At 39.8% G+C, this 13,421-nt stretch overlaps 1 protein-coding gene across 1 annotated transcript; it reads right to left on the reverse strand.

Moving 5' to 3' along the window:
- Positions 1 to 391: 391 nt before the first annotated feature.
- LOC117816835 (selenoprotein H-like) lies at positions 392 to 6,500 on the reverse strand. Its single transcript, XM_034689205.1, has 5 exons — positions 6,375 to 6,500; positions 5,382 to 5,514; positions 3,060 to 3,202; positions 2,219 to 2,338; positions 392 to 603 (listed from the first exon to the last, which is right to left on the reverse strand). The coding sequence occupies exons 1-4, from the start codon at positions 6,388 to 6,390 to the stop codon at positions 2,232 to 2,234; spliced, it is 399 nt and encodes a 132-aa protein (XP_034545096.1). The 5' UTR covers positions 6,391 to 6,500; the 3' UTR covers positions 392 to 603; positions 2,219 to 2,231.
- Positions 6,501 to 13,421: the final 6,921 nt, after the last annotated feature.

Here is a 13,421-nt window from a genome sequence, read left to right on the forward strand (position 1 = left end):
GTCAAAAAAGCTAAAAGGCTCCAGCAAGACCGAGCAACACATGGGAAGTTCATTACTCTTTCAACCACATTTGAAAAATATACAAAATAAAATGTGGACAAATATTTTTACCACTTATTATTTCCTGTGATGTGGTCACTGTCAACTTAAGGCCAACAAAGCAAATGGAACCAGTCATAGAGGAAACTGGATCTTTTGCAGTCTCTGACTATATTAAGATTCTCAGTAGGTTTAAATTCATATTCTTAGTTGTCACAGTCAAACTAAGTGCTGAAGACATTTCTCTGGGATGTTCCATCATGCCTCTAAACTTTGAAGGTATAGTTCTGGACAAGGAAAAGACAAATACAATCAAACACACAAATCTCTCACAAACTAACTGAAACAAGGACTTGGTATACTGAATTCTTTATTTATCAAAAACAGATATAAAGGCACATATAACTTTTAAGAAATGTAGGGAAACACAATCCACTAGATGTCGCCGTGTGGCCAGAGGACATGAGCTGATGGAGCCACGATCATCAGAAAAGGGACTGAGAGCACCCCGTTGGTCCCTCCTCATCATTTTGCTTCCATGGGCTACATCCCTTGAACTCTTGGCTTCATGTAAGAAATAAAGGAGGGAAAAAAAAGCACTTTTGTTAAACTAACATTTCTCAAAGACCACAAGTAGCACTGGTTTGATGTGACACATCCCAAAAGCACGGAAATGAGTTGACTTAGTTAAATATCAATTTTAGTTACATCTTTTTGCACAAATGCTAATTTCTTAACACATATTGCTCCACAGAACTTGGCCCTCCCATTAGAGAGTAAAAAACAGGCCTTTTATGTAATGGTTGAAGGTTGACACTGCGTCAGAGCTCAAACTAACAAGCAGTTTCCCTCTCTCCTCAGCTGGTGACTCATAAGAGGTGAAGACATGAGCTGAGTTTAGGTTATGACACATGGCTCTGGGGTAGAAGAAATGCTCTCTGCTCTCTGTATCTGTGAGGGAGCGCGCCAAACAGAGCCTGCAGCTGACGGTCACGCACACTCACCGCGAGGCAGAGCTGCAGGAGGATTAAATTGTGTTCATTGATCCCGAAAAAGCAATTAGACGCCACGTGTCAGCTAATATATCTGATCACCTATATAATCCTGTTTCTGTTCATTTCATTGGTTGTTGTTTTGATATATTTGTTAAAGTTTATATATTGTGAAATAAATATGTTAACATTAAACATTTTTGAGATTTTATTATCAAACAAATTAACATTTATTAACACATAAACACACAAAAGTACCGAAAATTTGTACCGTTGAGTACTGATACCGATTCCCAGGTACCGGGCATCAGTACCGTATCGGTTCAAATGTGAAAGGTACCCATCCCTAAGAATAACAAAGCTGAAAAATAAAACTCAACATTTGTTGATAATGTGTAATGTCTTTTTCTTTTTGTTATAATTGATTTTATGAAGTTGGTATCGGAAAAAGTTTCGTTAAGGAACCGGTAACGAAATGAAGGTATCGGTAACGGTATCGAAAATGTTTGAACGATACCCAGCCCTAAGTATCCGTGATGTCACCCATCTGTTTCTGAAGCGCTGTTTTGAGGCCTATCGTTGGAGCCATATTCCTGCTGTTGAGCGATTGTGACGTAAAGAGGCGGGCTTTGAGCCTCCTAGCCAACAGCTACAGTGTTCCCACCTGTCAATCAAGTCAGCTGTGCCTCTCATTGGAAAACTCGTAATCACAATATCTTCAAAGTTGCCACGTTAGAAAAAAATTCACCCCCCCTGTACAGTGTGTGCCGATCGAGAAATGAGCTCTCCAGGCTGTAAACATGTTTAGTTCTGCTGTAAAGATCGGCTTTTATGAATTGGTGTGTATGTGGTTTCCGGTACTTCCGGAGCCAGCCTCAAGTGGATCCTCGATGTACTGCAGTTTTTAACACTTCCGCATTGGACTCATATTTTTAGAACAGAGGTTGCCGCTTGGTTTCAAATTCCCTACTTTGGTCCATGCTGGCACTTGACCTGACTACCCTTTGATTCCCAGGTCCCAAGTCCCTACAGAGTGAGTTACTGCTGCCCCAATATTTCTGCACTCTTCTTACATTTAAAGTTTTAAATTACATATTACAACATTTTATTTCTTAAGTGAGTCTTCAGTCCTCAACTCATATTACATTAACTATATAATATTATTGCGTCAGTTCTTTAAGACAAACCTTCATCAGGTGCTTACTCAGCCTTCAGAGCTTCCTGTAGAGCAGCAACAACAACATCAGGTTGAGGAAACTTCAGTCTAGCAGGCGGACCTCTCTTTATCCCAGTCCACAGTGATGTTGCTTAAAGGACATGACAGGAGAAACCATGTCAGTTTATGTACAAATAGAATGTACAAAAGCAACATTTGGTCATCACTTATTTTAATATAACACATCCATGCCACAAAATGCCTTAATAGACAAGAGTGTATCTTTCAATATCCTGTCTCATTCTAGTAAGCAGAGCCTCCTGTTGAATGTCAAACCATGGTTTAATGAGGCCGATGATGCATTGTCTGATTGAAGTTTTGGCATGATTTTACTTTGTTCACTACCTTATGCAACAACCCAAATCACAGCTGATTAAACGCCTCGTTTAGAAAGTTAATATGAAATGCAATTTGGTAGTGTGGCTTCGCTTTACCGAATGGTCTGAAAGGTAATGCCACTTCAAATCTGGTTGAACCTGATTCATGTCCATAATTCCTTTTATTCTGTATCAGCTTTTCAACAAGTATTGAGTACATTCAAACAATGTTAAGATGAAGGAAAACTGCTCATTAAAAATCTTCCATGCTATGAACGTTAACTCAAATTCTATTTACCGGCAGCAAAAATCTCAGAGATGAATACCTCATAACCTAATCAAACAAAATCTAACTAGTTGCGTGACAGGATTTGGAATTCTGGTGTTTTACATTCAAAAAATAACAGCTACGACCAACAGATAAGAGGCTTAAAAAGGAGATGGTGATACTCTCTCATGGGGGGGTGTTGGATTTCCTCATTTTTCCCTCCTCACCTTTGCCGTCATCCAGCAGAGAGATCTCGAAGCTATGCTTTCTGGGTTTCTCTGGGTTGAGAACCACAGTCAGTCCAGGGTGGGCAGCCAGAAGGGCAGATTTCACCTCCTCGGCATGACGCCGATACACTCGTCAGCTCTTACTGCCAAAAATAACAGAACATCCATTAGGTGAACATCTTTGTAGACTAAGTTATTCATGTGGCATGTGACTGCACATGATAAAGAAACTACAACCCAAATTTTAAAAAAAGTTGGAAAGCTGTCTGAAATGTAAATAGAGACAGATTTTCATGGTTTGTAAATCATTTAAAGCCCATATTCAATTGAAAATATGGCAAAGACAACACATCAAATGTTGAAACTAGGGATGTAAATTTCAAGTATTTTCTGTGTTCGATCTTTGGAAATGTAAAGATTAGATAAGATAAGATACTCCTTTATTCGTCCCACAATGGGGAAATTCACGGAGTTACAGCAGCAAACAAGAAGGTGTACAGTACAAGAATTTCATCAAGAATATATATATAAAAAAGTCCATCGCGACCGCTTGGCAACAACTGTCGCGTCAGCCACCACCTCCACAGGGTCCAGGACCGAGCTGGCCCTCTTCAACAGCCGTCCAGTCTTGCTCTCCTGTATCCTGTCCGCCCACAGCAGGTGAAATCCTTCCAATGTGGCGTTCGTGTCCGGTGTTAGCTGTGTTAGCATGATGCTACTCTGCCAGTATTTCCTCTGGTGCTGGGTTAGCTCCTCCTCCTTCTCCTCAGCTTGCAGGGAACATGGGGCCTAGCATCATTTAGCCTCGACATGCTACGGGATGCTAACAGCTGATATCGTATGTAAACAATGCCACCATGGTTACTCAGGATCTCCGGACACACAGGAACAAAAATAGTAAAAACACCACTGCAAACGTAGCCAGTTTGGTGTTGATGGCCAACAAATGAGTCATTAAAAGACATGACAGGCTCCAAATACAAAGATAACTAAACAGATATGAAAAAAAGAGTTGAAAAAAGAACAACAAAGAGAGAGCTGCAGCAACAAGCAGCCACTCGAGCGGCGCTTAGCAGTCATAAAAGTGAAGGCTCTGACTTCAACATGTGGATTTACTGCAACAAGAGAACTGAACAGAAACATATTTTAGACTCAGTGTCTAGTTTTCTGTTTCCCCCTCTTATTGAGAAAAAGAAGTACGTTTACAGCCGGGAGTGTTACCGGGATCATAATCAGTCTGGCGCGCGTAGAAAAAAAAGTGCTCGTGGAGACCTGTCACTCAGCCGCAGCCCCCAGCTGAGCGTCTCCCCTCTGAGTGCAACACCTTTAATCAGCTGATTCACAAAACGCCTCCCTGATAGCTAAACGAAGTATCAGACAGCATGATGTTTGGTCCATGTGATATAAAATCGAAACAAAATAATGTCTTTGAGTAAGTTCTTAACAATCAATTAATCGATAGTGGATTAATTGTTTAAATTCCTAGTTGAAACTAATGTTATTCAGTCAAAAAACAGAAGCATAGTGTGCTACATGGAGGAGGAACAGGTTAGAAAAAATGTCTCCTTAGTGCTCTTCAGTGTGGGGATTCAGGTTCAAACTTCTTCAAACACCCTGAGGCACTCAAAGAGGGTTCATTAAAGTAAAAGCTTTAGTTTTAGGGCTACAGAGTCACAGTTAAAACATGTCTATGCATTTCAGGCATCAAGGCCTTCATCAGGGCAGGCATAAAGTGGTTTCCCAGCTGCTTCTTATGAAGGTTAACAAGCAGTCACATGATAAGACATGTTTAAGAAGAAAACCACATACCACATAGATAAAAGCAACAAACAAGCAATTTATAATACATTATGTACAACGCACAAGAAGGATCTACATGAAATAATCTAAGAACTTAAAGATAGAAATAAGGAAAAGTTCCCTGTTCAGACCAGGATATTGTGTTGCTCTAAATGTAGACATCCAAAGTGATTCACTTCGTATTAGTCTTTTTACCCAGTCACTACCTCTAGTTGTGTGTGCATTGTGTTCAACGTGGGATATCTGATACATGATCAGCCTCTTTGTAATGTAAAACCATTGGATAATGTGGCTTGTATGTTGTTATAGCATGTTATGTTCTGTCAGTCTTGCTTTAAGTTAACTTTTTGTTGAGATGTAAAAACATCCACATTGACACTAGAGTCAGTTACATACGAAACCTGCATGATGAGTAACTGAACAGAAAATTCAGTTACCTCTATGAATGAAATTTAGCTCAATTTATGTATCTGTGCACTTTCTGATGTGTATTATAATGTGTTGTTGTAGCACTTCACTCACCAGTGTTCAATGATCACCCTTTGGCCTTTCTCCTCCTCCTCCTCCTCCTCATCTCCTCTGACCGTCTTCTCCTCCACAGCTGGTTTCGCCTCCTCTGACTGTGGTTCTGCTTTGCGCTTAGTCCCCCGTCGACCTAAACACACGTAAACACGTAAACACATAAGTACGGTTGTTTAAAAAAAAAACATGTCATCTGTACCTGTGTCGAATTGAAACAACTCAATGATAGCTAATGCAGAAATAATCTTAATATTGCCAGGTAGACAGAATAGGAATGATATTTTACACAAACTATGAAATCTCCCCCCAAATTTGTTGTTTTTCTGAATGAATTCCAAATATACCTAAAATCATTGAAAATAATGAAAGGACCAAAAGCACTTAAAACATACGATTCCCTAAAAGAATTCTTCACTGAACTGTAAAATTATTCCCTCTCCTTACTCAAGTTATTTTATTATTTATTTCCTATGTATGTATATTTTTCTCATTTACCCTTAATTAACAACTGAAGCTGTATTGTTTCTATGTCATTAATTATTGTTTATGTATGATGCTCCTTCTGAATGTACCAATTGTTTGTTATGTTCATCTAAAATAAAGTTACAAACAAACAAACAAACAAACAAACGAACAAAACTCAATGATAACGTGAGATAAGAAAGCAGTCAGGATATCACTAATGCAACACTTCCGGGTCTGAAAATGCAGAAAAGGTCAGGTGTAAAATAGTTTCATATGCGTGAGAAATCCTTAAACCTCCCGCTATTGACGTTATGTTTCACTCATATGTTTCACTATTAACCACCATGCATGCAAGCAAATGTGAACTCCGCGCAGCCTGCAGCCAACAAGATGTCTCAACGATGCGGCCTTGCAGTCTTTGAGGAGACCACATCTAAGGAGTGGTCTAAAATGATATTATACTCCACAACTCTGCATTGTTAAATCATGTAATGTGTATTTAGATATTGAGTAAGTGAACACACCCACCTGCGGCAGACGCCATTGCTGCTGCTAAAGTTTCGCGCGCACGACGACTGTACCAACATAACCAGCTGCAGACTGCAAGACTTTACAAGTCCCGCCCACTTATACGTCATTGTGATGCTCTCTGCCCATAGACTGTATAAAATTCTGCCCCTCTTCTTCTGCCTCTTTTAGAGCCTTCTTCTTCACCTCTCATTTTATTAACGAACATGACGCAAACAAAGTACAAAACATTGTAGAGGTTTAAACTGTGTCCAGTCCTAAGGAATTTCAGACACTTTAAGTCCTATAGATCAGGGGTTCCTAAACTTTTCAGCCCGAGACCCCCAAAATATTGGTGCCAAAGACTTGCAACCTGCTTGCGACCCCCACTGTTCCTCAAAGTGATTTAATGTGGCTTAATTTAGTTGGTCTGCAGAAAATTAGCCTACCTATTTGAGCATGTGGCTGTTTCATGTGCCGTTATGAATGAACCTACTGCTACTGATGCTTTTGATAATTAACTGTTCACTAACCCTAAACTTAGAAGTCATCTGGAAACAAAGAAAGGCAGGAAACTCATTACATTTTCTATTTTCAAGGTTTAATTTCAAGTGTAGCTACAATTTTGTCGATATATTTTTTTTTACCATAAATGAGTAAAATGTACTATTTTTAGATTTTACCATTCAACTTTTTTATTACATTTTTTCAGTATTTCTTTGTTCACCACAAGTTAAACAATTATATATAAGTAATACAAAACCAACAAAGAGAAGGAAAAAAAATACCCACAAAAAATACATAAATAATAATAATAATGGTAATAATAATAATAATAATAATAATAATAATAATAATAATAATAATGATAATAAAGGAATAATAAAATACATATTTTTAGAAAACTTGAAAAAAATAATAATTCTGGAAGACATCTCACGACCCCCCATTTGTGTCTCGCGACCCCCCAGGGGGTCCTGACCCACACTTTGGGAACCCCTGCTATAGATCCTCGAGGTATACATCAAGGTAAGGACTGATCTATGGGCTACCTTGCATGGCCACCATTTTTAAACCTGCTTCTGAATGAAATAATTCCTTAAAAAACTCTATCATCAAGTCTGAATTCAATGCTCGTGAAGTTTTTCGTTTCCATTTGAAAAAGGATGGATAAGATGTCAGTTTAGAGATTTTATTCCAGACCATTTTTGTAGTATGTTTATTTCAAATACCTTTTGATGGTCTGCGACACACAGATTGAGGTGAATGTTAGAAGGCCACTGAGTTTGTGTCTCTATTTTTGTTATGTTTGATATCATTTTGCTGCAGCTTTAGTGCTCTGAAAACAATATGAAACTCTGTGAGAGCATTGAAAAAGTGAAGATATGTATCGCTCTTTATAGACAGATGGTTTGTCAGAACTTCTGACAAAACCATTGGATTTAGACTTTGTTTGGTCTTCTATTTGTGTCATCCAGCACCATCATAATCCAAATGCTGTTTGAGATCTGTTTCCTCATCTACGTATTCTAACTAGAGACCGGTGTAACATCCTTTGCAAACAGACAAATTAATGCAGGGCCCAAGGGTCATGTTCCATTTTTCTCTAGCTATTTGTATTATCCCCAAGATTAAGCTACCGCAGTATGGCTGAACAATAGCATCCAAAACAAACAAGGAGAAGAGAGAAACCCTGCAGAGCACAGATGGATATGTTTTAATGTTCAAATTCATGAGCAAATATGATGTTACAAGAATAGCATGATAGAAACGTGTGTATTTAACAATGAACATGGTAGTCACATTTTTAGGCACCCAGTCAAATTGTTTAGAGGACGTCACAAGCTGTGCTAACGTCTGTGCCAACATGGGCCATACAACCTACCAGAGCGAGGCGGTGTGATTGACTCATCAAATCACTGTTCTTTTGTTCACTTATTAACAACAAACCCACTCTTCATCTTGGCTGTGCCATCGTTCTATCTCTTGATGTCTTTGCTATATGATTAAATCTTTCAGTCAGCTTGTCCCTCTTTGTGTCACAGACCAGACACAAAAGCCTCATCAAATCTGCTCTATCAATCCCCATCTGTCTTTGAAGTGTATTTTTAGCCATTTGCGTAAACCTTCAGAGGAGCGGACAGACTGTAGGAGCCAGACAGATGTATCCGGCCTGCACCCTGCTCTCCTCTCATACCTCTAGATGACTCAAGACCGGATGTACAGATCTGCATTCACATTCATACCCACAAACATTCATGCATGCTCAAAGATATTCCTGTGCATACACACAAGCAAGTAGATGAACGGCGGCAGATGGCAGACATTTTACTCATTCAGTCTTTTTTTTTTTGGATATGTTTGCTGATTTCAGCCGTGCCATCTGATACCAGCAGTAATCTCCTGCTGTTAAAGGTATTCAGATTTTTTGATTGAATGAAAAACCCACTGGGCTTCTAATGACTCCAAAGGGAAGCCACTGCATATATTAACTCTGTAAAACTTTTAAAAGAACATGTTCCCCTGCTTCTTGTAAAACATGACGACTAAATTACATCTGAATGTTAGCTAATTGAGGGGAAATAAAAGTTATTTAAGCTGACACAACTTGAAAAGACTAACATTTTTTGGATGGAATTAACAATGAAAGATTTTTCCCCCAAAATGTTCCAAAGTTGCTCATTCACACATCCTTCACAGCAGGAAGTCTTTCCAGTCCAATAGAGGCAGGGGGGTGGGGGGCGAGCTTTTGGGTAATTTTTACCACATGATGGCTGACACGAACCTGCTGCATTTGAAAGCATGATTGCCAGACTAAATAATGCACAAAGCAAAACTAGCCAAAACTGCTGCATTTGAAAGCATTGCCAGACTAAATAATGCACAAAGCAAAACTAGCCAATTATGGAAAGCTTTTCTGACTTTGATGGGGAATGAAATATCCTAGAGGACACAATGTACTAAGGGGGTGGGGCTTATCTAACCAAGGTTTGTATATAATGTCAGAGAATGTGTGTACAGGTGTGTAGATGAATCTACAAATATATAAGTTATTGAACAGTGTTACTTATTGACACTTAATGTGGGGCTGCCTTAGTGTTGTTGTTTTTTTTGTTTTGTTTTTTTTGTCTCTTTTGTTGGGGGGGGCACCTTTTTTCTTCCCAGAAAGGGTCTTTCAACCAAAAATTGTCTGTGCTGTCTGTTGATAGTATATGCCCTTCAATATGTATGTATCATTTATAGTGTTTGCGTTTCTTGTGATGAAGTCAATGAAAACATAAATTAAAAAAAAACATGATGGCTGACATAGCAACAGAGACATACCCTGTGATGACAGTGTTTGTATTTATGTCAATGCTATATGTGAACAGAGGCATGTGCAGCATCTTCTCTGCTGTTAACGTCATCAGCTCACCCACTCGCTTGCAGTGAGTTTTCCAAAATGTTTCTATATCAGCTCACCTGCTCTTCATGCAGACATTTTATGAGATGGTTGGCAGGAAAAAGTCAGTGTAAAGTCAGGATTAAGATTTTATCTATTTTTGTTTACACATACAGCTCACCCTGAAAAGTTTCTGAAGTTTTGGGGAGTTTTGCCCGTGTGAAAATGAAGATAATCAACGCTTTCTTTAAATTATTTATTCTCTATCAGAGGATCTGTTCATCTCTCCAGAGGTGGTTGTTTTTCCTTCCTCTTGAGTTTGGTTAGTTGTCAGTGGTTCAGCAGTCAAGAGGTTCACAGCCCTGGCGGCTTGTGTTTCCACGTGACAGACAATGAGAGCTGGGGCTGCACATGAAAGTCATCATTTATGAATGAAATGTTGAGTGCAGCACTGCATTGTCCCATTCTATTGATCAAATTATTCTACCCTTCAATGTTAAGAAAAGTCACTTTATTAGTACTCCATTCTTTTTGGATCAGTCTTCCTTTTCTTCACAAACCCTTTGACGTCAAAGCTCCAGTCCCGGTTCTCCAAATATGCCATGTGTGACAGTGTACGTCAGCAAACACGCCAATAACACACAAATGAGTGCGCCAACTCTTACGATCAAGTAGGTTCAGCCAAGACAAGCATAACCATGTGTTGAGACTGAGTGCCAGGAAGAGAGAGAGAGAGAGAGAGGGGGGGGGGTGATGAGGTTCAGACAAAGACTGAGTGACAGCTTGAATGGCAGGCAAAAACAAGTGAGGGAGAAAGACCGATGAATAAAAATGGATTAAGAGTCAGGGGAGAATGAGTGGGTTCAGTGTGTGATAAGCGCACAGCATCAAAGTGTGACAACTTCAGAGACATTTTCCCTGCTAATGGCCTGCGTGTGTCCCTGCAGCAGAAAACAGTAAACATGCCCCATGACCACCCAGGCAGCTGCTTACAGGCATTAGGGCAAACGCCTACAGTTTGAACATCAAAAGCAAGAAGTATGACAGAAGACTCGTACTGGTCATGGTTAAAGTTGGTAATGTGCATTTCTCAAAGTGGTGCAGAGAAAGCTGCAAGTCCACGGACATTTTCTTGCTGCCATGTGCACATTTCCCTGAAATAAAGACCCATGGTGAAAGTCCTTTATTACAATGAAAGTTAAAAGCTGTCTCTAAATAATCAATTTCATTGTATTTATGTTAATCAAGAGCTGGAATGGCAAGCACAACTTTTGTTTGTCAAGTTGAACGACAGCAATGACTATCTTTTCTATGCATATGTTGTAAAGGAGTTTAACCCATTGATATTTTGAGCATCTTAGGAAGCTGTGGTGTCAGAAGTTATGCTCTTCTCATAAAAAAAAGGAGACGAAATGATTTAAACCATCATGACTGTGCTTTCTACAATAAGCACGAGGCTACAGAAAGCAGCTATTCCTTTCAGCCTAGCCAAAAAAGGTGCATTTCGACCAAGAGTCCCGGGGTCTTTTAGCCCCCAGAACTACTTTCCCCGGAACTAAAAGGTTCCTGTGCCCCCATTGCTGTCAGCATTTCGACCGCGAGCTGAAGTCCCGGGTAGATTGTGCAAATCAGGCCAGTGATGTGTGGAGAATTTTTTTTTATATTAAATAATATTTTGAAATCTTAATAAAAAGCTAAGCTAGTATGCATTCCCAGGAACTCCCTCTGTGTTTCAACAGCTGTGTAAACTCCACAAACACTGTTGCGTTCAACCCAAAGTCCCAGGACCTTAAAAAAGCACTAGCACCCAAGCAGGGGCTTTTCAGGGGGGGAGATTATATACCCCTGAACTAAATTTAGACCCTGGTTCCTCTGGTCGGAACGCGCGTAGTTCAGGGGTAAAGTCCCTAATTCCGGAGAAAAGTTCCTGCGGTCGAAAAAATGCCTAAAGACTTGAAAAGCTGGGAAACAGCTTTCCTGGGTCAGCATATCATGCGTAGAAAATGGCAAATGCCTGCCTACATGTATGAGCTTGGTTCATATTTCTTGGTTTAGTAACATAAGAGATGCACACTAGTAGTCATCTTCCTTCTATAGATTCAGACAGTGATTTGTTTTAAGGCAGCCACCCTCAGATTTAAGTAGAGCTCTTCAAGGGCTGGGTTGAAAGTTGAATTCCTTGAAAACGTAGAGTAGGAGAAGTTCTAAAAGAAATAGGATGATTAGGATGACAATGTTTGTGGGTTGAGATGACTTATCTGCTGTAAGCTATAACCAGAAGAAGAGTTTGTCACAGAGAGGAGAGGATAGAGGACAAGGGAAGGTGATAGCAAGTAATGTGTGAAAGTGATGAATCACTCCTGAGCTGAAACAAAAAGAGGTTTGAAGGCAGCTCAACCAAACTTCTCTGAACTTTATAGTTTGTGTGTGTGTGTGTGTGTGTGTGTGTGTGTGTGTGTGTGTGTGTGTGTGTGTGTGTGTGTGTGTGTGTGTGTGTGTGTGTCAGTGTATATTTGCACATGGTATGTGTGTGCATGTGTCTCTGCATTCTCAAACACATGCACGGTTTATGCATCACCACCATCATCATTATCAGGGTGCGAGTTAATCTGTTGAGGGGGAGTGCTGATCCGGGACACCTTGTCACATTTTCATCCTGGTGTTTTCCCCGCTCTCCCTCTTTTCTGAGTCATACCTCAATGTATGCCCACAGCCAGAATCCCCAGGATTTAAATATGTGCAAGCCACATAGCAACAGATCATCCCCTTGCATCTCTACAAGCAAAGGAAGTCACACTTTACGTACAGACACAGAAAATATTAACATGTTTTTCCAAAGGCTTTGATATCTGCACCATGGCCTGACTTTTTTTTTCTACAGCTGTTATCCTGCTCAAATATGCGACAGCTATCAGATTCCAAAATATAAGATCTGTTAATACTGACCACAGTAATGATTTCTGATAATGCAGGCTTTTAGTGTGAAGATGTAAAAGATCTGTTCACTGATATTAGACCATGTGAATGCACCATTGCAATACTGTACCACCATCACCTTTAACATGATGCTTTGATATCAAATGTAGAACAAACTGTATTTATAAAGCACTTTTATTAACTAATTGATTCACAACAAAATGCAGCAAAATACGAAAGCAGATCAAAACAAATTACAGTACGGGGTGCTGGTGGCCTAGCGGTCTAAGCGCCCAACACACAGAGGCTACAGTCCTCATCACAGAGATCACCGGTTTGACTCCTGGCCACGACCGTTTCTTGCATGTCTTGCCCCGCTCTGTACTCCCCACATTTCTTGTCTCTCTTCAGCTGTTCTGTCATAAAGGTGAAAAGCTCCAAAAATATAACTTTAAATACAAAAGGAAGAAAAAAAACACAGCACAGAAACACAGTCTTGGGGCTCCAACTGCAAACGGGGAAGCTCAAGAAGAGCTGCATCCTCTGATCTGAGCTCATGCACATGGGGGTCAAAAGGTCCCTTACTTATTTTGGAGTCCATTTAAAGCTTTTATAGGGATCAATAAAATCTTAAGATCAGTATGGTCAAAAAAATGGCGACAAATGTCGGCTGGCAAGCATAGGAGTGATGTGTTGGTACTTGTTAGTGCATTTTAAAATAAGAGCAGGAGCTCTGACTGATGCCAATTCAAAGTGCAATACAGTAATCT

The sequence above is a fragment of the Notolabrus celidotus genome, chromosome 8 (genome assembly GCF_009762535.1).
Source record: "Notolabrus celidotus isolate fNotCel1 chromosome 8, fNotCel1.pri, whole genome shotgun sequence".
In the NCBI taxonomy this organism is placed as follows: Eukaryota; Metazoa; Chordata; class Actinopteri; order Labriformes; family Labridae; genus Notolabrus; species Notolabrus celidotus.